At 36.3% G+C, this 24,516-nt stretch overlaps 1 protein-coding gene across 1 annotated transcript; it reads right to left on the bottom strand.

Annotated features, from left to right (window-relative positions):
- Positions 1–275: 275 nt before the first annotated feature.
- Positions 276–24,309, bottom strand: SLC6A14 (solute carrier family 6 member 14). Its single transcript, XM_035006171.1, has 14 exons — positions 24,262–24,309; positions 23,040–23,205; positions 19,727–19,858; positions 18,433–18,594; positions 17,178–17,316; positions 15,443–15,575; positions 13,241–13,381; positions 7,939–8,167; positions 6,338–6,463; positions 4,917–5,035; positions 4,258–4,357; positions 3,915–4,024; positions 1,407–1,574; positions 276–422 (listed from the first exon to the last, which is right to left on the bottom strand). The coding sequence occupies exons 1-14, from the start codon at positions 24,307–24,309 to the stop codon at positions 276–278; spliced, it is 1,920 nt and encodes a 639-aa protein (XP_034862062.1).
- Between the last annotated feature and the right edge of the window lie 207 nt (positions 24,310–24,516).

The raw sequence follows: 24,516 nt of genomic DNA, 5'->3' as shown, positions 1-24,516 counted from the left end.
TTAGAAAAATATGGTAATATTTACAAAAGTATTACTGTGACATAGAGACAGCTATGTATGTGTTATACAGGTAGATAATCTAAAAAGAAATATAATCACATTGTTAAATATTAGTAGATTCACATTATATTACACTCCTGCTTAAATGGGAAAAACTTATACCATCATGAACATAGTATATACATTTTTCTACTCCGTTAACATAAAATAAATAAAATTTTCCTCTGTTCTAAAATAATCACATTGTATGGCCACGTATTTTAAAAAATTAGATCTCATTCTGGTTTTCTGCTGCCACTAACAGTAGGTATTTCATGGTCAGTCTCTTTTTTAGGATCTACCATATCTTTATATCTCTCCCCACGATGTCGTTCTAGGTATGGACCCCAGTTAGAAGCTGGTCTGCAGCAGCTTACAATGCGCTGAAAAGGAAAAAAAAAAAAAAAAAAAAAAAAAAAGCTTGTTTTAGACCATAAGTGTTAAAATCTGTAAACAAGCAAATATCAAACCGTATTATTAAGTTTCTTTGCTAACCAAAATGAAATAAGAACCATAGAAAAGTAAAAAAAGTGATCATCAAAATTCTTAATACAGTATACTAAAAAAATGATACGCAGATTTAACTGTTACTAGAATTACACCAACTATGAAACCAAAATAACTGAGTACGTAAATGATTTTAAAAGAAAGTGTATGAGCCCATTTGAACAACAGAATCAATCCATGTATTTTCATTGAATTATCTGACATTTCTATCCTGCCCTTAGAAGGAGGGTTAGGTGAGGATTTAAACCAGTGTATACTTGGGAGGTTTCAAGAACCGAACAAAGGGAGCTCCAGGGTCAAACCATTGATCGGGGTGGGCTTGGGAAATTATTTAAAATCTGATTCCTGAGATTTGTCTTAGTCATTGTCCTAGTGAGATGTCATAATCAACTCCATCTGCCTACACCTCTATGCAAGAGGGATCACTCAGGGTCTAGATGGGGTTTGAAATAATTTACCAGGCTTTTTCCAGTCTAAACACATTATGAGGACAGGTATTATAACCAGACAATGTATTTAAAGATTATAGGTCTAAAGCAAAAAGGTCCTTTGCTTTGTGTCATCTTCAGGGAAACTCAGTACGAGTATAAACATTACTTCTATGTGCTCAGCACGCTCATAGGGCCTGAGGATATAGCAGCAAGCAACATAAGACTCTCCCTAAAGGAGCTTAGAGTCTAGTACGAGACACACAAATACATATATGGTATAAAGCTATGCTATGCACATAGTAATCAGATGATTGTATCAAGTGTAGAAGTAGCCTAAAGGTTCATAATCTCATATTACCACCATATGAGTAATCTTCATTTTGATAAGTGCTTTCTATAAAAAAGTATAAATAATATAAATGTGCTTACTTGAAAGATATTTCCTTCAGCTTGAATTATTTTTATGACGGCCATAATCGGAATCCAAATAATGCAGAAAATAATCATACACCAGCCTAGAGCAACTCCCCAGTCAGGGTATGGAATTTTGGCATAATTAGGCCTATGAAATTTCACGAGTGACCAGATCAAAATTGCCTGTGAAAGTAAAGTATGAAGAGACAATGCTAAAGGTTAGACTTTATTGCACTGATGATTTCAATTGCACTAATTGTTAGGAATTTGATCCCTATCCTTAGAAATAATTTATCAAAAGCAATTAGGGCGCCTGGGTGGCTCAGTCGGTTAAGCGACTGCCTTCGGCTCAGGTCATGATCCTGGAGTCCCGGGATCAAGTCCCGCATCGGGCTCCCTGCTCAGCGGGGAGTCTGCTTCTCCCTCTGACCCTCTTCCCTCTCGTGCTCTCTGTCTCTCATTCTCTCTCTCGCAAATAAATAAATAAAATCTTTAAAAAAAAAAAAAACAAAATGAAGATAGATTCAAGCAACTAAGATAATCCCGTAACTAGCCAGAAGATAATACTAAATGAACTAATCTAAATAACTTGTATTTGGCTTTGAATAGATTCTTCCAAAATGAGCACCTCCGTATAAGAGATACAAATGCTGGTCCAAGATGTTTTTCAATAAACTACTTTATCGTGAAATATTTCAGATCGAAAATAAAACAATATCTGAACATTTCCATGACTGAACTTTTAAGTTTCACTTAATAATAGTATGGTTTTATTCTATGCTATAAGCTAGCCAGCATATCAATTCATTCAAGGAGAATGTAAAGTACCCTTTAGTGAACATGCTTTGCTCCTTGCTTAGCAGTTGTTTCTATTATTTCTCACTGCACGGAGCACCCCTTACTCCACACCCAAAACACAGACACATTCACAAGCTACTGGTACGTATTTGCTAAAGCACACTTCACTTCCAGCCTCTCTGAGAGAAAAACAAGCTCAATGTATGTTTGGGTGAAACAGTGAACTCTGAATCTTAACAAGAAAAACACTTAAAAGCCAAGTTAAAAAAAAAAAAAAACTTTTTAAAAAACCTGCTAGACACGTTGCAGCATTAAAACTAATTATTTAGAAATCCGTAAAGCAAACAAAACAAAAACCAGAGTCACCTAGTAGTTTCTCTAAATTATTTAGCTGTCTATGTTTTACTAAAATCAGTGAGGAAATGGAATGTAAGAATATCAAATAGGTTAAGTTTAATAGATTAATTTTATCTAATAGATTAATTAATAATCAATTTAATAGATGAATTCTACTTAATTACAGTAATTTAAATGTATTTCCCAATTATCATAATTTTTTTCCATAACTACAAGAGAATGGGTGAGGAATACTGGAGTATCCATGACTTCACATCACTTTATACAAAACAGACAATAATGTATATCATTTAATATATAATACTTTTGCATTTTAAATTAAATCCAGTTGTCAGAGCTATGTAATCAATAAAAACTAGCTGGCTAAAAAGTCTGGTGAGAGCTTCTGAATTGATAAAGAGTTTATTTTATTATGGAGAATTGTCAGAAGAGGAAAACAATATTTAGTACCACTGTCTAAATCATTTAGCTAGAATACAGAACATCCAAAATATTTTAATTCAGTACATCCAGTCCCAAATTGCTCCCTACTTGAAACTGACCTTATAAAATGTGAAAAAAGTAAAACTTAACACCCTCTAAAACAACCACAATGCTTCAGATGTGAAGCAAATTCTGGATCAAATTATTTAATGCCCTTTCCTAGGAAAGGCTTTGAAGCCTGGAGGCAATGAGAACCAAAACACATCCTCTGTGAAGCTTTGCCCCTGCCCCACCTCCACCATTGCAGTAATTCTCCATCCTGTTAAGTGTTTATTTTGTCATTGACTGCCCTGAACTGTTACTTAACGATATGTCTATATGCCGGGTCTCTCCAGTAGGGTATCTTTTGCTTTCCCTCAGTTCCTAAGTAGCACCAATTGTTGAATTTAACATAAACGATTGCCTCTGTTGACAGTGGTTTCTTTTAGTAATTTCAGATAGTAAACCCCTCCCATGAAGAAAAAAATATGCATTAAAATCTGTGTTGTTTCTTAGCAATTAATATATTTAGATCACAATCCTTACAGTCCATGTCTGGGTCTTAGCAGAGAGTTTAGGAACATTGTAGATGACTCACCATATTTTTTAGGGAACCAGCAGATGAATGATTTATTTTTATTCGATTGATAATTTTTAAGTACGTAGGACCTTTAAGTCTATAGGAGCCTGATCATTTTCTCAGATGGTAAATGTTTAAACCTATAGCCTCAAAAACAATACTGCGAAGGCATTTTAATTGAGGCAACTTGCAGTCATAAAGCAAAAGTTGAAGGTCATTAATTTATGACCTTAGTTTGCCTTATTGTCTCCAATATGAATTATTCTTCAAGTTTATCTTAGAAATGGTCAAATATATACCAAATTCATGGCATATTAATTACTTACAATCAAAAGAAGAGGTGTAATGACAAACCAGCAGGCTCTCCACCATAGCCAGAATATCCACCTTTTTGCTCCAATCATCATTTCTATATCTTCAATGAATCTGTTCCCACCTTTGAAAAAAAAAAAAAAAAGAGTACATTCAGTCCTTGCTCACATTTTCCTCCATTAATAATTATGGCCCCAAATTATCTTTCTGTCTAAACATTTTCTTATTCTATAGCAATGAAGTATACACCTTTTTTCCAGTATTATTATATTTTACAATTTTAGTAAATGTAATGAAAAAGAATCACACTAAGTTATTTTAATAAAATGTGTAGATAATTCTATAGTTACTATTTACCATAAATCCAGATGATTCCTATTATTTCCAGTATAGCTGCAATCAAGATGCCCCATCCAGCACAGAAATGGTCAATCAGATGAACCCAGTAAATTCCAGCCTACCAAAAAAAAAAAAAATACCAATTACATCTAAGTATATTTTTAATTATCTTTAGGATTGATGAAGTCTTTAAATCAAATCTATTCATTTGATTTTAACATGTGCTCCTTGGTTTCACCTGTACTAAGATGTGAAAAAGGAATATTTTCAAATGTAAACACAAATGTGGCCTTAAATATCTCAAAAAGGATGCACCTTTCATCCTATCCTGAGTCACTGGGAAAAAAGAAGCATTTAGAGTAGCTGATTATCAAAATGACATGCAGTGGCTGTGTGCTGTGTGGTAGCTATCCAAAGGCTAGTATGTGTTGAACGTTTATAACTTTATTGTAATTGGAGAAATTGTCCAATATTGGGTCACCACCCCTCTTCACAATACTTAACTATCGAAATTGTGCTATACTGGGAAAAACTCTGGGCTCAAACTCAGAAAACCTTGAGCTGAATCAGACTTGGACTTGTCCTTAAACATCCTCTTAAACCTTTGTTTTCCCCCTTTAGATTATAAAGCACGTTCCAACTAATGATTTGTCTATGAAAAAATACCATAGTAATACCTGAGTCACACAGACGAGACCAAGGAGAAACAAAACCAAGCAGCAACCCAAAGTTATAGGAACCCTCATTTTCTTCATCACTTTGGGAAATAAATCTTGAATCGTTGTTGTAATTGTTTCTTCAGAAGGGGAAAAAAATGGCATGTCATATGTCAACTCATTTGCCAATAATTTTAATCAAAGAATTCAACTTCTATTAATCAAATTTACAAATATATGCTGAAAATATACTCTGGGTCCTTCTCCTTGCTTTTATTTATTTATTTATTTTTCCCTACATGAAGTGCTTTATTTTTTATTTCTTTTTAAATTTTATCTTCTTTAAATTCAATTAAATAACATATAATGTATTATTAGTTTCAGAGGTAGAGTTCAGGGATTCATCAGTTGCATATCACACCCAGTGCCTACCCCTTGCTTTTAAAAATCCATAGGGTCCTTTCTCTTGGCAGTCACCACTTGTTGGTTTGGATAAAAACCAAATGCAGCTCTCTTTCTTCGTTGTTTTTAGTCTGTTTTACAAGGTTTTTCATCGCTAGTAACTACAAGGTAACAGATCCCTGAGGGCTGACGTAGTTTGAAAGAGGGTTATGGGAAAGGAAGACTTCTAAGAGAACTTTTAAATAAGGTGAATATTTGAATAAATGGCATGGAGACAGAAAGGCCTTCTAGGTTTAAGAAATAAATGTGTTCATGAAACAGAGTACTGGCTGAAAGCAGAAGGATGTAGGGGTGAAAGAATTAAGATACAGGTTTGAAATTTTCAAGGGCTTTGAAAGACAACTAAAGGAAGCCAGACTTTATGCTGTACATAGTCAACTATTAAAGTGTGTTATGTAAGAGTGATCTGATGAATAATGTTTCAGAATGTCTAGGTGTGTACCCTAGGGCCACGTGCAAGAACAGTCATTGCAGTAGCATGTGTGATTTGTCAGAATTCGGAAATAATCCAACTGCCCATCATTATGGCAACAGATTGTGAATTAAGTCGATCTATATGAGTATGTATCAACACAGATTCACAATACATGTAAAAAAAGCAACTGTCAGAATGATATGTATGTTATGAAACTTCACGTTTATGTGATAACATTTATATGTTATTTATGGATACATATATAACATATACAGACATGGACTGAGTAACACATAATCCATGGGGACAGTTAGTTCTAGGAAGGAAGAAATGTGAATTGTATATGGGAGAGAAAAAGAGGAGACTTCAATTTCATTTCTGAAGCAAATATAAGATATTAATGTCTGTTCCTTTTGGGTATCTACTACATGAGTACTTTGTACTTTTCTGTATTTAAAATCAAGTTAAAAAGAATTTTCAGATTCTAAGAGTAAAAGCTAATGGGGAAAACAAGGGTAAGAAAAGGATATAAGAGGGATATGGTAACACTGGGAGTATTACTTACCAATGGATGCAAACTGAGAGTCGAGACCCAAAGTCAAAAGCATGAAGAAAAATAATATGGACCAAAATGGGCCACCTGGGAGTTGGGCTAACGCTTCTGGATAAGCAATGAATGCCAAATCAAAACCTAAGAAAAATGTATGACATTTCATTTAAATTAGTTGCCAAAAAGTTCACACATTTGGACATTTTCAAAATGAGATACTGGAAAAATGTCATTTTGATTTGCCGACTCAATCCATGATATACATTCTCGGACAACTATTTCACTTGCCACTTTTAAGAATATTTGACTTGGTTGTTCAATGAAGTGATAATGTGAGCATGTGATGTGAACTAAGCTAGTGAGATGAATTTTGTAAATGGTACATTTCTCGCATAAGAAATCTTAACTGTTTAACGATTTTGTTTAACCTATTTCATTTTTTAGAGATGCATGAAGAATAACAACTGTCTTAAACTCCAGAAACCTAAATTAAGTTATCTTAGCCTAGAAATTCTAGAAGAATTACACTATCAAGAGAGCTATGCTTATGGAACTACATTTTTAGTCTTCAGCTGTCTCTCCAGATGTTCACCCAGGGTCACTAGCTGTAGAGCCATTTTAATTAGTATAAGGACACTTGCAAAATTGTATGTAACAAAACTAGAAGCTGAACCTTATTTTCTATTTGATGTATATTATCGTTAGAGGTGCTTTTAATTTTTTTTTCAATTATATTATGTGATACTTAGTTGTTTGAAGTATTTTAAATTTCTCCAGACTCCCAGAGGACTGACCTAGGATTCAGGAGGATTAGCTTCTAGCCTAGACTCTGTCACTTCCTAATGATTTAATCTTCTGCAAGACATAACATTTCTGTGCATCAGTCCACTTCTCTGTAAATGAGGAGCTGGACACTAGATTATCTATAAAGTCCCTTCTAGTCCTAACATTCTATTTTCCTGCATTGGTCTCTCCATCAAATGATATTGGCCATAAATAAAAATTTAATGGGGGATTCCTACTACTAAGAACCCTGGAATTCTTTTCCTAAGAATCTTAACCAGATAATTAAGCATCCCTAGCTAATGTCTTTAAAGTTAGGAAGTTCATTAATCAGATTCCTTTAAAGCTGGACATAGCTGGACACTCAGAGTTACCTGGGTTTCTATCTATATGATATTAATGTGTTTTAAAAATTCAGACCCAAGGCTGCACTTGTACATGGAAGAATACACACACACACATATACTCTCATACAGTCATAGATATATGAATACACACATGTATATGTGTATAAATTAAATGAAGATAACACATGTAAAGGCATCCATGATGCCTGATACTTGTACAGTAAACAGTTCATATTAAGGACTGGACAAAATTCAGAAAATTATTTTCTTAAACAATTATTCCCTAATATAGTCCTATTTTCTCAAACCGTCTAAGAATTATTACATCATTAAAGTAATCAAATTATATAAGATGCAATGAGAAAGAAAATGCAACACCCTAAACATCGCTTGAGTGCTTTAAGTAAATTGCTATAAAATGTATTAGTGTTTCTTAAATGAGCTACACCGAATTAAGTGAAGTTATTAATGTATAGCATCACATACCTGATTTTACGACTTGAGCAACTTCCTTTCCGGATATATGAGCCATGTGTCCCAAGATAGAAAAAATAGCAAATCCAGCGAACACACTAGTGAAGCAGTTTATCAGACAAACTAAAATAGCATCTAAGAAGCAGTTGTTATTGAACTTATTGTAAGATGATAGAGCAACTAAGCCACCCCAAGCCACTGAAAGGGAGTAAAATATTTGAGTGGCAGCATCCTTCCAAACCTATAAGAGAAGATAATTTCATCTTTAAAAACATACACTTTAAACTTTTTACTTCTACAAAAGATTTCATATATACAAATGAATAAATATGAATAATAATGAAGTAAACACCAGAACACCAAACCCACTGCTCAGCTTAAAAAATGAAATGTTACCAGTCTTTGGAAACCTCCCAGGGCCCCTTTCTGATTAGATCACCCTTCACCCTCCAGTGGTAACTGCTATCCTGACTTCTGGGTTTCTCATTTCCTCATTTTTCTTTAGATTTTACCCTAGAAACATGTAAACCCAAGCAATATGGTATTTAGCTTTTCATGTTATTGAGTTGATAGAAAAGTTTTCTAAATGCATGTAAACCTATACAACTTGCCTTTTTTCATTCAGTATTGTATGAGAGTTATCCGCTATCAATTTGAACCATATGAAATTTTAATTTTGTGCCAAAACTGAAAAAATATAGACAAATTCATATGGCTTAGTTAAATATATGTAGTTTTGAACTTTTTTTTCACTGCTGTATTGCCCCGCTGTATATACCACAGATCATCCTCTATCCTGTTGAGGGACATTGAGGTGGTTCAATATTCTGCTATTAAAAATGTTGTAGCTATAAGTATTCCTGTGCATGTCTCCTCATACCGAGTTGAGGAACGGTGATGTCAAAGAGTATATGCATCTTCTCTTTTATGAAATAGTGCCATATTATTTTACCGCTTTGGACTCTCACCAGCTAGGTGTGAGAGCTCCCATTCCTTCACGTTCTTGCCAGTATTGGTCAGAATTTTTAATATTCTCCAGTCTGGTGGCTGTCAAATGAGAGTTTTCATTACCCTAATTATTTATAAGGTTTAGTATGTTTTTATGTCTTCATATTCCACAGGTTTTTTTCCCTGTGCAATTCCTGTTCAGGTCTTTTGCCAATTTCTTGTTTGGGTTATTTGTCTTCTTTGATCTCTAGAAATTCTTTATGTATGCTGGATTCTAATCCTTTGTCTATTATATATGTTATTTTTTCCTCCCAATTTGTGGCTTATTCTTTTGAGCCAAAGATTTTATTGTTGTTTTAATGTAACTAAAGGTGCCCATCTTTGCTTTTATGTACTGTCCTTGATTTCTCTGACTTAAAAAGAAATCTTTAGCCAAAGATCATAGATACTGTCCTACATTTTCTTCTAAAAGATTTAAAGCTTTGTTCATATTGTTTTCAATTAGCCTGAAAAATTGATACAGTACATATCAAAGTGGAAAGTCCAATTCATTTTCTTTTCTAAATGGAGTATCAGTTATCTAAAGATAATCATTTGGATGTCAGTTATATCAATTAGATAGTCCATCCTTTCCCCATTGATCTGCATGGCCACCACTGCCACATATCAAGTTCCAAATGTTCATGAACCTATTTCTGAGACTATTCTGTCCCACTGGTCTGTAAGTCTATATCTACGCTAACACCACATTATTTTAATTCCTATAGTATTATAATATCGTTTCATATCTGGTAGGACAAGTGTTCCTTCTTCAAAAACAGGGGGTTTTTTTGTTTTGTTTTGTTTTTTGCCTTTTTCTCTTGCGTGTAAATTTTACAATCCGTTCTCAACAACTAAGGAAAACTGTGCTGTCAATCTGATTAAAATTCTATTGACTCCACATATCAATTTGGGGACAATAGATACATATCCATTCTTAACAAGGACAGTACTAGGCAATTTTTGAAGAATAATGATATATTTATAATCCCTTAGATCACCAGTTCCCTCATCCTGTGTTTGTTCGATTAGAGCCTCGCGTAGCCAACCTCAACTCTTTAAGCAGCCTCCCACTCATTCCATCTAATCCCACCCTTTTACTAGTCTGCCTTTTACAATTTACCCCTCCTATATCTTTGCTAAAGGACAATAATCTCAGAAACTAAGCAAATCCATGTTAACAGTGAAATTCTGTAGATAGAACATTACAAAAGAAAAAACCTAATTGTATAGATTTCAAATAGATTGGCAAAGATTTGGGCAAAAGTGGTTTTTTTTTTTTTTTTTTTTTTTAGTCCATTGAAAAACAGGACTGCTCAGTGAAAAGCAGGCAATATAACATGGCGACAAAGAGCTCTAACTCTGGAGTCAAAAAGAATGAAATTTATATCCAATACCTCTTACTCTCCTTGACTTCAATTTATTTAACATTTTTAAGTCTGTTCGTTCATCTGTAAAATGGAGATGATGAAGATGATGATGATGATATAAGTGTACTAGGAATGATGTGAGAATTGAATAAGAGCATATGTAAAGCAATTAGGATGCTCAATGGTAGCTATTATTGTTACTATGGAAAATAATCATAAATTGATACTCGGTTTCTTTTATGGAAATTAAAAATTATAATTTCCCCCTTTGAAAGGTATGTAATCTATTTCCAATTTCAATAGATATAAAAGTCATTGGGGAATAAAATTTACTAGGTCTTCAGAATACAGCTTGATGTTAGATTATTATTACATTATAATTGCAGCCAGTAGAAAGCAGAGTGAGTGGATGGATAGATAGATAGATGTTATTTCACTTATAACAAAATCATTACAAATAAAATGCTCTTATTTTTTAGGCACCTGTACATATTAAGAGATGAACAACATGCTTATGTTGATGTCTCAGCTGCTTTTACCTGATATATTTTGTATTCGTATGTGAGTTAGGGGGAGCTGGAAATTGGTGTAGCAGGTCTGGGTTCTATCAAAATGCTACTGCAGACCATGATGTGTACCTAGCTTGCAAATAAAGTGAAGCAAAATTCCAAACATAGTTCTAATCTCTGTATCTATCAATCTCATAGCTATATACAAAATTAGTAATCTAGGGATTAGAAAATCTTAATTCAAGATGCACAAACTGGCTGTGTAAATTTAACTAAATGTGAATCTTTCTGGGTTTCAGTTTCATCACTGTAAAATGAAGGAGTTAGTAAAATAATCATTGAAGACCAGAAGACCCTTCTAGCTATAAATTTGTATGGTTCTCTGCTCTCCTAGAGGTTGCAACAAAGTTCAGATAGTCAAAGAAAAGGAAAAATATATATATTTATGATCCCATGCTCAGAATATGGATTGTGAGAAAGGAAAAAAGGTCTAAGAAAAAACTCTCATTACCAGCAGTAATACAGTACCAGTGGGGGTACTGTATTTATTGGGGTGAAGAGGAGGGAGGATTAAATTGTATGTTTCAAAGGGAGCTTTAGGTTTAGGTCTGATATTTTAAAGGTAATAGAGACATTGAAACAGACCAATATAAAATAATCATATAATTTTTTCAGGAACTATAAAGCTCAGGTGATCTGAGGCTTGGAAAAGTCACTTAAAGAATATCAAAGGGGCTTTTCACCTGTGCTCAAAGTTAAGAAGTTTAAAGAAAATGGAGGGTCCTCTTCTTAGGGAAAATGTTGCATCCATAATAGTAGAGTATAATATAACAGCAATAATTGAAATAATTGTGTGCTCATATTTATATAACAGTTTACCATTTTGAAAGTGCATTAATTAATATTTTATCTTGTTTAACAACCTAACAGAGAGAAGATGATGATTCCCAACTTCCATTTTATTTGTTTCTTATTCATCATCAAAAATGGTCTTCGAGTTGGAAAGATATTAACAAACAAGGTTAAAAGATGTGAGGCCCAAGATAAATGAAGAAATGAACAAATGGCCTGTGGACACATCAAACTATATTAATCTCCAAGACTAAAATAATAAAAGTTCATAGTTCTAAAATAATTTAAGTCTGTTGCGGGTTCATTGCTGAGTGAAAATTATTTGGGTACAGGAAACCAAAGGCCAGACACTGACATCTCAATTTTCAAAAAAGGTAAAGGAAGGATTGTCATGACTAAAAAGTGATAAATTTGACTTGCTTACCAGAAAAATTCTACAACAAATAATTAAATACCCATACTGTGGGGTGCCTGGGTGGCTCAGTGGGTTAAGCGTCTGACTCTTGATTTTGGCTCAGGTCATGATCTCAGGGTCATGAGATCGAGGGCCGCGTCAGGCTCTACACTCAGCGGGGAGCCTGCTTGAGATTCTCTCTCTCCTTCTCCTTCTGCCCCTCCCCATACATGCGCTCTCTCTCTAAATAAATAAAATCTTAAAAAAGTAAATATCCAGATTGTAAGTATTTAGAAAATAGCAAATTGCTGGAAATTAGCATCAGTTCCTCAAAGAACACCATAGCAAGCAAACGAATATCCATTTTGGATAGCACTGCTACTATGGAAGATTATAGTAACATAGTGTTTCTTGACTTCAACATAAGACTTGGTGTTTTAGCTGGCCAGAAGCTTAATGTGTGCCAAGAATGTGATGTGATTACTGACAAAGTGAAACCATTCTTAGGCCGTGTGAATAGATGCATCCTATATAGAGTACACTTAATCTGTATGCTCTCTGCAGTCAAAAGTGTAAAAGATTTTATGTATCCATGATATACACAGCCATTATCTGGCGAAAGACTGGTTAAAAGAGGGTTACCCAATTCATATTCATGGCACACATTTATGTTGACAAATAACAGTTTCATTTATGGAATGCTTCATTTCAAATTTGTGGTTTAACTTCCTAATCCATTAGGTACACTTTGATCTTAGCTTGGGGATATTAACTTTTGAAGACAATTAAAATGTATACTAGACCATTAGACTTTCACCTGTAATCTTGAAATCTATGAGTTTATCCAAGAAGTCTCACCGTCCTACTCATCAGCTTGCAGGTAGGTATCCAAACATGACAGGTTCTTTCCCAGATTAATAGGCCCCAAATCCTTTTGGTCAAATAGAATCAGTTATATGAATAATATGACTTTTAAAGCCTTACTCCTAAAAATGATGATCTCACTTCCAAAAGGAAAGCACTAGTGTCATGTGAAATGGCTACATTGGACTTCCTAGTGGACAGAAACACTACTAAATTTAAGTTCATGTTCTTTTGCAAGCCACTACATTATGACACTCATATGCAACCAAGGATTTTCAGTGTTTGCTTTTTTTAAGGTTTACCTCCTCGGATAATCTGAAATCCAAATGAAGTCTTACCTCCGCTTCCTGAAGTTTTGTAAAATTTGACTGTGCTCCAATATAGTATGAAATGCCTTTCAATGCACCCTCCAGAGTCGCCCCTCGGACTAGCAGGATGAGCAGGACAACATAGGGGAAAAGAGCTGTAAAGTATACCACCTACCAAGAAAAACAAGCAGTGGTGGATAAGTTAAATGTTTAAGTCCTGCTATGTAACTGTATACGCACAAAGTTATTAGCCGGTTGACATTAGTAAAATAAAGTATTAAAGATTTCATAAGTTATTAAGAAACCTGGTGATACCGATACCAAAAATGGCATAATTTTCTCTTTCTCTTCTCCCCACTCTCAGATGATCCATCTTCAAAACACTCTGATGTATGAAGCAGTATTTCCTGGGTTCACGTTGTAAATACACAGTACATCAGCAGGGGTAACTTGGAATCTAGGTAGAGTGCTTTCCTAAATATGTCCGTAAATGTCTGAAGGGACTGAATATCACTTCTCGGTAAATTACTGCATTGAGGTAGAAAGGGAAATGCTTGTACACTTGCAATAGTTAGTGTATATTCAGTCGCCAAGGAGAAGGAAAATAATCTCCTAGTAGATGTCTAAATCCCCTGTGTACTTGTATCCTGGATAACACATGGTTCCAGATGAGCAGATTGCCTTTGAGGCCGGCTTTTCATTAATGTGGACAATTTCTTTGATCCATAGATGTCCTGTGTTTGATAATATGCCCAAGGCGACAATTTAAAGTCATCCAGAGACCAATAAAAATTAATCGCCTAGGCAAATGGCCTTCAATGGATTATTTCAATATTAACGTCAAAAAGGAACCATGGGTTTCAAAAATGTGCAACTGAAACATTATTTTGGAAAGTTTCCACTGACTTTGTGAGGTTCACAATATTTTTGTGATCTAACAGAATGTCTCATCATAATTTAGCATGAACTGAATGCGCTAGATATTATACCAGGAATACAAAGGTAGTATCCACAGTTACCCCAGTCTTCCATCTTTAAGGAGATTTCAGTCTAGTAGTTACCATAAATATTCACTTTTCTGGGTCCCATTACAACTGTTCATGGAGAAAATTTCATGTTGTTCCCTGAAATTGCCATGATGCTCTCGGGAAAGTTTAAAAAACAAAACAATAAAGGGGGAAAGTATAATGTTTTTCAGAAGAGGGCTCTTCACTGAAAAAGACGGTTCTGAGTCAATTCTGGCCAGCTTTAAGAGAACAACTGCATATTTGATTTTTTTTTCTCTCTCCCATTAAAGGAATCCCTACACTAACCTTATATAACGAGGATCTAGACTTGCCAAACCAAACATTGCAATATATAATTCCATCCAAGATGCTTACTTATGTAAGAGGACACACAATTTTAAAATATACACTCAAGTCTCCGAATGCTATATTAGCTAGCAGGGTCCAACTTCTGATACAGCTGACCTTTGAACAACACAGGTTTGAACTGTGTGGATCCACTTAGATGAGGATTTTTTCTTTCAATAAATACAGTACTGTAAATGGATGTCCTCCAATGATTTTCTTCATAACATTTTCTTTTCTTTAGGTTACTTTAAAGATTTTATTTATTTATTTAGTTAGTTAGTAGTTATTTGAGATACAGAGTGAGCATGAGCAGGGGAGAGCTGCAGAGAGAGAAGCAGGCTCCCAACCAAGCAGGGAGCCTGACGTGGGGCTCCATCCCGGGACCCTGGGACCACGACCCTAGCCAAAGGCAGACGCCCAACCAACTCAGCCACCCAGGTGCCCCTCTAGCTTACTTTATTGTAAGAATAAGGTATATAATATATATAACATACTAAAATGGGTGTTAATTGACTTCAGGTTATCAGTAAGGTTTCTGGTCAACATCAGGCTGTTAGTAGTTAAGTTGTGGGGGAGTCAAAAGTTATAGCTGGATTTACAAATGCAAGGGGGGGTTTGGCACCCCTCACCCCCACGTTGTTCAAGGGTCAGCTGTAATTGCACAACCCTAGTTCTAGTTTTGCTTGTTTTGTTGTATTTGTACCAATAGCAGGGATCTTATGTATTTTCCTACAGCTAGGCTGCCTACTTAGAAAGCTTTTCACACATTCGAATGTTCCCATTATAGAAAAAAACATGCATTTGATTATGCTTGACATTGAACTGCAATGAAATTGGAAAAGAGCTACATCACCATCTAATGTGTTTTCCAAATTACCTTGCCAGAAGACTTGATTCCTTTAAATAGCGCTGCTCCAACTATGAGCCAAGCCAGAAGAAGACAAAGTGCTAAATACCACACAATTACTCCAGTCTCATCCATTCCACTTGACCGCTGGAGTGCCACTTTACTGAAAACACACAAGCCTTTTTTATGAACACAGAATCACTTGTCTTCATACATTGAATTTTGTAATATCTATCATCCAGGGAGATGTTTCATGAGTATTCTATCTTACTAATACATCAATGTCATGGGAGCCTTTTACTTTTTTAAAGATTTTATTTATTTGAGAGAGAGAGAGAATGAGAGAGAGAGCACGAGAGAGGGGAGGGTCAGAGGGAGAAGCAGACTCCCCGCTGAGCAGGGAGCCCAATGCGGGGCTCCATCCCGGGACTCCAGGATCATGACCTGAGCCAAAGGCAGACGCTTAACCGACTGAGCCACCCAGGCACACCCATGTGAGCCTTTTATTGATACTATTGTACAGAGGGGCAAAAATAGTTCAGTAAAAAGCTAGGCTCTGAACTTTAGGGTTAACTGTAGCCAATCCAAAGTTCCAAACCCCAGAATAAAAAATCTACTAATTCCTTTAGCTATGATTTGCCCCCTAATATTTCAAAGATCTTTTATGTAAAAAAAAAAAAAAAAAAAAGAACCTTATCAGATTATTTCTTTTATTTGTTACAGTATTTTTCTCAAGGTAAAAAGATGAAGAAAACATCTAAAATTAAATTATTCATCATACTTATAGTTAGCATCAAACCTAAATGATTCCAATTTTTATGACTTTTTCAAAGGCTTTCTGTAAAAATCAGTGATTTCTATTAAGGAATGCATGGATCTAAGGTTTTAATTCTTAGCTTGGTGTTTGGGAACATTTTAAGACCCAGTTTTTGAAAGGGTCCCACAGAGCATGAACATGTAGATGAGGAAGAGCTCATTACAGCAATAATCAAGGCAGTTTGGTAAGGGTAAAATGTAGGTATAAGTCAGGAGAGTAAAGAGTGATCAATTAAAGTTAATACAAATAAATATAACCCTGAATATCTATTTTTATCATATAATGACAATTATAAGCAAAATGGATAATGAAGAATTACAGCTTTAAATGGCAATTTTGCCCCCAATATTACTCATCACCCAACAGTTTATTATTCAGATTTGCTCATTATAGTCTAAAATTTGAGTATTTATTCTTCAGAGCAATGCCCTAACTTATATATAATAAACACTAAACAGATCATTACTGACAGTATTGCTCTCATTTGATAAGCAATTTACAAATGACAATTTGTTGACTAGAAGCTGATCTTTCAGGTTACTACTCCCCACACAGGCTAGATAAGCATTTGAGTCCTATCAAGTATAATTTGCTCTGATTCCCCTTTTATTCCTACCTATATGAGGTAAGAAACAAGCTGATTAATATTTTATTGTTATTTACAAAAACTTTTAAATAACATCTGTTTAAGAAGTAGATCATCTATGAACCATGAAAGACTATGGACTCTGAGGAACAAACTGAGGGTTCTAGAGGGGAGGGGGTGGGGGGATGGGTTAGCTTGGTGATGGGTATTAAAGAGGGCACGTACTGAATGGAGCACTGGGTGTTATATGCAAACAATGAATCATGGAACACTACATCAAAAACTAATGATGTAATGTATGGTGATTAACATAATATAATTAAAAAAAAAACAAAAAGAAGTAGATCATCTAGCATACTTACTTCCAATATTGTTCACTGGGAAGCTGCCCTGGCTGATAAATTTCACTTCCATTGATGCAGTTTAAAGCGTTGATGTCTACCAAGCTTTTATTCACTTGGATGCTCTCCCCCGAAAGTGTACTGATATTACAATGAGTAACTAAAAATTATAAAAAAAGAATACACACAGAGACACGTACTTAGTTTTAGACAAGTACTTTCCTGGGAAAAAAAAAAAGTGTTTTTTTTTAAAGATTTATTTACTCATTTTAGAGAGAGAGAGCATGTGAGCAGAGTCGCAGATGGGGAGAAAGAGAGAAGCAGACTCCCCACTGAACGTGGAGTCTGATGCAGGGCTGGATCCCAGGACCCTGAGATCATGACCTGAGCCGAAACCAAGAGTCGGCTGCTCAACAGACTGAGCCATCCAGGTGCCCTTCCTGAAAAAAAGTTTTAATGGTAAAATAATTAAACCATTTAGATTGTTACTTGGTGAGGGCAGAGGAGAAATCTTGCAAATGGAATAAGCCATGCACATTCAGCATCTTAAATCTTCTCTACTACCAACCTGGGGGTGAGTAAATATCTGCCCTTTTAAACTATGATTATATGTATAATAATAACCGCTATAAAGTAACAATCATTTCGGACAGGACTTAGTGCTCTAAGGAATTGTTAGTATGTGGACTTATTTAACCTATATAGATAAATGACACCTTTAAATTCCTAAGAAGCATTAAAGCTTTATTACTTTATTCTCTAATATACATAGACAATCCCAGTGGTAATAGTCTATAATAGCAATACTACTTGATTCCAAAGATCAGCAACTTACTATGTGGATGATACTCACTGGCTCCTGAAACACAGTAGTATTATCTATCATGGATAGTGCTTGTCTCTACCACTTTCCCACTTTCTTCCTTCTCTCCTGCCTACTCCTAAGGAGGGCTTGGCTTTACTGGCGGCCCTCAGAAATTAACATACTGCATTAATCAGTTTTCAAAGTTAGCCAAAGTTACCCTGCTTTCATCAATAACCCTGGGCTCACTTTAAGATTTGATTTTTAAGTAATCAACGTGGGTCTCGAACTCACAACCCCGAGATCAAGAGTCACATGCTCTATAGACTGAGCCAGCCAGGTGCCCCACCCGTGGCTCACTTTAAATTGCCCCTAAATTTGTTAGAAAATCATGTAACCCTTTAAGCTTATTAGAAAAAAATAAAAGAATGATGCTTCGTTCACAATATTTTTAGGTAAATAAATGAAGTTTACCTATAGGCGATCTGCTACAGTTCTCATCTGCCCAATATGAGCAATTTTTCCATGGTAGTTCACTTTGAAAAGAAGCAAACATGTAGTAAAGACTATAGGCAATTATGACATTATAATAGATTGTCACGAAAATGGATATCAGGACCATTGTAATTCCCACACCTGGAAAAGAGAACAATTAAAATCAAAAACAAACAAGTGCAATTTCTTTTGCTAATTCATAAAAAAAGCTGCATCTCAATTTTCACAAAATCTATTTGAAAATGAGAAGGCAGGTTCAAACATTGTCTTTTCTTTTTTGGGGGGTGGGCGGCAGGGGAGTGGGGAGGAAGGACTACTGTCTAAATAGCCTTCTTCCAAAATTTAAAATTATTTTGATGATTGACCTTCTGAAACCATTTTTTTAGTTAATTAGAAAATGGTACTAAGACCAAGGGCAGAAGACCTGTGTGGATCCATCAGGTTCACGTAAAGAATCGCTCATGGCCATCACTCTCTTATTATGTCTGAAAGTTCTTGGCAGAGTGGGTCCTGTTCTTAAAAACAAACAAACAAAGCTCATATCCTATTGACCCACTGACCACTACTTACATCTTCATCTATAAACCAATATTTTGGCAAGTAGAAGATAAAGGCTCGGAGTTAATATACAGGATTTCTAGCAGCGCATGTAAAGAAAAGTCAATAATCCAGTAACAATCCGAATTTAAACGTCCAAAATTTCTTGAACTCCATCGTTTCAAGATGCGGTTTAGCATACTGAATATGACCCATACACACCAAAAGGATGTGTAATCTTCAGACAGGAAGGCTGTTTGATGTTTAATAACAATCAAGGCACTCGGAAAAACTTCGCCAGTGTCCTATTCTATTAGGGAGTGTCCCAGAAAACATAGTGACCTGCCCTCCAACTTTTCTGAATGAGGCGTTGCCAAAGACACGCAAAGGCGAGAAGACAAAAGACGGCACGTGAAGGAGAAAAAAGCCAGAGCCACAAAGTTAATGCATAACAGGACTATAACTATGTGCCACGGGATTGTAAAAGGTGAATATAAGACAATAACGACCCCCTCCAGTATCCTCCCTAACCCCTTCTGTATCTTCAGCCCGAGAGAAACAGAAATACAAATTACCATTTGGTCTTTCAATTCTCTGGCAAATATTCAGCAAAACAACATCTGCTTCTTTGCCTTTAACATGTCCAAATATGAAACATTCTCCCGCCCCCTAGTGCGGACAGCTATAGACCCCAAGAGACCAGTAGGCACAGTAAGAAAAACATGTGAACACTAACCTTGAAACAATGGGAGAAGCCTCCAAACTGAAACTGGACCTAAGCTAGCAAACTGTCCCAGTGAACACTCCAGGAAGAACAGAGGCAAACCAGCCAGTGCCAGCATGATCGCATAAGGTATCAAGAAGGCACCTAGAAAATGCAAAAGAGAAGCAAAGCACTATTATGTCCCCAAACGTTGATGGCACGTTGATAACCGGCATAACATTTTGAAAGCATTCTGATATAGTGGAGTCAGAGTACAAGGTTTAAGCCCCAGATTTACCAGTTTCTGTGAGAAAGTAGTTGATTCTCTAAACCTTGGTATCCTCATCTGTGAAATGGGATTCTAGTATGACCTAAAGAGGTTGCTGTGGTTATTAAAAACGATAACCTATAAAAAAGCAATCCAGAGGAGGTGAATGATCACAGGCTCTGGAGCCAGATACACCTAGGTTTATATCCTGACTCCACCATTTACTAGTTATGTAACCTGGGCCAATTTACCTAACCTCTCGGGACGTTGGGTTCCTCATAAATGGGGAGAGCGATACCAGCTCATCAGTCTGTGGTAAGCGTTCAATTATAGAGCCTCTGTGAAAACACTTGGCAAAATGGCAGGCACACAGTATGTGTTCAAAGTTAGTTTCCCTCCTTTCTCCTTTCCAAATAGTCTATTTTTTTAAGACTTCGGGTGCAAATGCTACATGTGGTTCAGAGTGGAAGTTACTGCAGCTAAGTGGATAATTCTCCAAATAGTCATAAGGGCCTTTCTTCAATGTTAATAAGAATGTTCTTGGTTTTGTTAAAAGATTCTGAAGTTTTGAGGCACAAAGTTAACTTTCTGGAGCGCCTGGGTGGCTCAGTTAAGTGTCCGACTCTTAATTTCAGCTCAGGTCATGATCTCAGGGCTGTGGGATCAGTGTCGGGCTCCACCCTCTGCATGGAGTCTGCTTGAGATTCTCTCTGTCCCTCTGCCCCTCCCCCGCACCAGCACTCACACATGTGAGAGTGCTCTTTCTCTATCAAAAAAAGTTAGCTCTTTATTTTAAAAGGAAGGACTAATGCTCATACATTTAGATTATCCAGATCCCTTTTTGATTTTTTTCCACCCACTTCTGGGACATAATAAATTGCTCATTCGAATTTTGGCCAGATTGTAGGTAGAAGCAGGGACAGAATATTAAATTTATTGATCAAGTACTCTAGAAGTCTTAACAAAGTTTAATAAGAAACCGGGATCAGTAGATTAAAAAATGGGCTTTTGGATTACATACATTTCATTGACCCATGTGGCACTGTTTCCCTCATGTATTTTTCATACTATGATATTGTAACGGCATACCTGGGAATAACATTTTTCCCAACCCTCAAAATATATTCCATTAAAAATCATAAGACAATAAAATACTTGTTATGTACAAGTCACTAGTCACTAGAACATAGGGACAAATATGTTTTCATAGATGTTGCAATGTACATACCATCACTACTATGACTAATAGAAGTTTTAGTCTTACCAGTGATAAATATGAAGAAAAGTAATAGAGACTATCCCTGTCTCAATACAACAGTAAGGTAAATCTTAATAGCCCATTATAAATAGTTGCCTTGTTTTTTGTTTTTTGTTTTTTGTTTTTCAAAAAAAAAAGATTATTTTCCTGAGTGACATATATAATTTTTTACCCATTATATTATTGTTTTTATTAACAACCATAATTTGTAAATTGCTAATATAATATCCTGGTCCCAAATTGGTGATACTGCCATCTTAGACCCTTTGGCTGTATGATGCTTCTCTTTTATAAACTGGTAAAAAGAATCTGTAGATAAAAATGATTCCAGATTTTAGCCATAGTTTTCCAAACCTAACCATATTTAAAAATCTGATCTATTAACACTTGGCAAATCTGAGTTTCATGTTCCCCTCCTACACTTGGACAGGAAAGAAAGAAGCTATCCAAAGAGCCTAGATCATGCATTACCCAAAGGATACAATCTTTAAAAACTGAGAACTGATGTGATATATTAATTTTTAGAGGAAAAGGTGAGAGAGATAATAGCATTTTGGGGGGAGCTACATTTCAAATTCTCTATTAAACCTAGTTTAATATAGTTCCTGGAAGTTTATGGCCACCACTGGACTGATGTATGATGGTAAGACACGGGGAATTTCTGAACCTGGGGTTTTTCTGAAACTGAGCACTAGAGGCTGGAAAGAAGTCTGAATGCTCTTCGTTACACTAGACCTTAGGACTTAAGCATTCAAAGGATTGTTGATTCCTAACTCATTTTCCAGTTCAAACTTAGACCCAACCCATGACTAAACAATGTAGGCTCCAGAGAGGAGAATTTATTGCCCCCAACACTTAAAGTGTTTGATAAACAGAGCTTCTCTCTTAAGTCTCCACAGGCCAGTATGAATGTTCTAATGCAACCAATGAACAAGGACTATAAGATTGAAACATCACCACACAAAATCCTATTATACCAAGAAAAATAATTATAGTGGCACAGTTTCACTGGTTCCCAATTATGAAATCTAAGGGCATGTCACCTCTACACTTCTAATAGAACCTGTAATTACAAGTAAATAAAATATGGTGTAAGTGAAAAGTTGTTTCGACACTACTAGAGAATTGTGCAATTCATTTTGTTTCCCTTTGCATGTCACCTCAGAGTTATTTTTTTTTCTCCTTGTTCTAATTGAGTCTTCCTTAATGATCTCTGAGGTATAAACAGTATCATTTTGCAGAAATTAAACACCTAGTCTTGAACTAAAGTCTGTTGCATTCTAGAAGGATCCTCTACATGGTCAATCCAATTTGATATTGCAGCTTAAAATACTAAACCTTTAATTCTTAATCATCTCCTTCCACACTTGTATTTCCAAAATGTAATGCCTTACGCTACTTAAGCAACCAATGTATTTCAGCTTCATATTAGAAAGAGAATCCCCAGCCTCTTGCTTAGATTCAGCCATAAATTAAGCCAAACACAACTTGAGTCTGAACAGATTATCACATGAACGTGTATAAATGAAGAAGAGCAAGTCATAGCGGAAGATTACATTGGATCCTAAACCAGAGACTCGAAAGTGCTAAATGTACAACTTTTATCAAGTTTATACCTGAGGATTTTGCAAAGCCAGCTTCCTAACTTGAGCTAGCAACTCAGTCTAATGATGGATGCGGTATGCTTGTTTCCCATCCCCCCACTAACCCAAACTGTCATATACCTTTCCTCAGTTCTTAAAATAGCTTCAGAGGCCATACAGCACACCATTTAAACTGGAAGGGAAAGAAGTTGAGCTGGGGCGGGGGGGGGGGAGTACCTCCGCCATTGTTGTAGGTCAAATAGGGGAATCTCCACACATTCCCTAATCCCACTGCATATCCAACCATAGATAGAAGATAATCCGATTTTTTGGACCAGTTACCACGGTCCTGATTCTCATCAGTTTCACCAACATGGAAATTCTCAGATGAAGCCGTCACTTTCTGGAGAAGAGAAAATATCACGAGTTTGTCTTTCTACTATTAAAAATCCACAGAAGCATAGTTTCACACACACACACACACACACACACACACATGAGAGAGAGAGAGAGAGAGAAAGAGAGGTGGGGGAAGAATGAACCCTGAAAGCCTTAGCCAAGGGAAACACTTTCCAAAGGTTGAGGGGATTTCTGCTAATGGCCGCTTTTACTTTACAACATTTACCCCTTGAAATGAAAAAAAAAAAAAAAAAAACAACAACAACAAAAAAAAACAACCAAAACAAAACAAAACCAAAAACCTCTTCAGGTGGGAATATTTACTACTTCTTTGGGTGAGATCATCCAAATTTTGCTAGACGGATTACATGTGGTACCCAGCATGAAGGACAAATGAAGGTGCACAAATAAGACTTCAAAAATACAAAAGTCTTAAAGATGAATTAGGTAAAATCAACACTCTTGAGATTGCAGGAGATCTTTGAGAAGAAGGCTCCAATATAGCTTCTACTAAAACAAACAAACAAAAAGAGTTTATAGACTCCTTTTCCTATAGGCTGATAGTTTGGGATGTTTGGAATTAAGGCAAGTTTAACTTCTCTCCCTATCCCCGGCTGGAAGCCACAGAATAATATTCAGAGACAAATTCTCCTGTCCCACCAGGTGGAGTAGCTCTCTCTCCACCTCAGAGGGAAGGGGTTCTCTCCCAACCTGTTAGCTGCTCTGGGGTATGGAGGGTTCCTCAGGTCAGATAAGGACAATGCATTTTCTCATTTCCCTCCAGCATATGGACACGGTCCGGAGAGGGACAAAGACCAGGATTTTGTGGGCACACCCAAGGCGGAGGTTGAGGTGATCCATCCTAAGTCTTCTGGCTGCCCCAGTAAGAGTTGTTCCCTTTTCCCTCTATCCTGTGGGGACATCTCAGGCACACTTGAAGGCAACAGAAGAAAAATATGGAGAACAAGGAACAGCCGCCGAAGGCAAAACCTGAGCCAGCCTCCCCTGAAGTGTTCCCTTCCCAGGCCCCCCACACCTCCCACGGTTTCCAGACCCCTACCTCCTTCCCTCCGCACTTGAAGAAGCTCGGGCACTTGAACTTGTCCATGGTTGACTCACTCCCTCAGCTCGCTCCGACTCGTCTCGCAGTCTGGCTGAGCTCGACTGGTGGCAGGTGCACACTCCCCCGTTGCTACCTGCCTGAGTGAGCCACCTTGCCCAGGGGTGGGACCATTTATGGAGGGAGCTCTCCCCTCCCCCTTCAGGGCGCCCTGTCGTGTCAGTTACCGGAAGGGACCGAAGTGAGGCTCTGGTT

Source organism: Mirounga leonina, unplaced genomic scaffold (genome assembly GCF_011800145.1).
Source record: "Mirounga leonina isolate KUSES-001 unplaced genomic scaffold, KU_Mleo_1.0 Mir_101664, whole genome shotgun sequence".
NCBI lineage: Eukaryota > Metazoa > Chordata > Mammalia > Carnivora > Phocidae > Mirounga > Mirounga leonina.
Note: the sequence above shows the minus strand (reverse complement) of the source record. Positions and strands in the feature narration are given on the sequence as shown.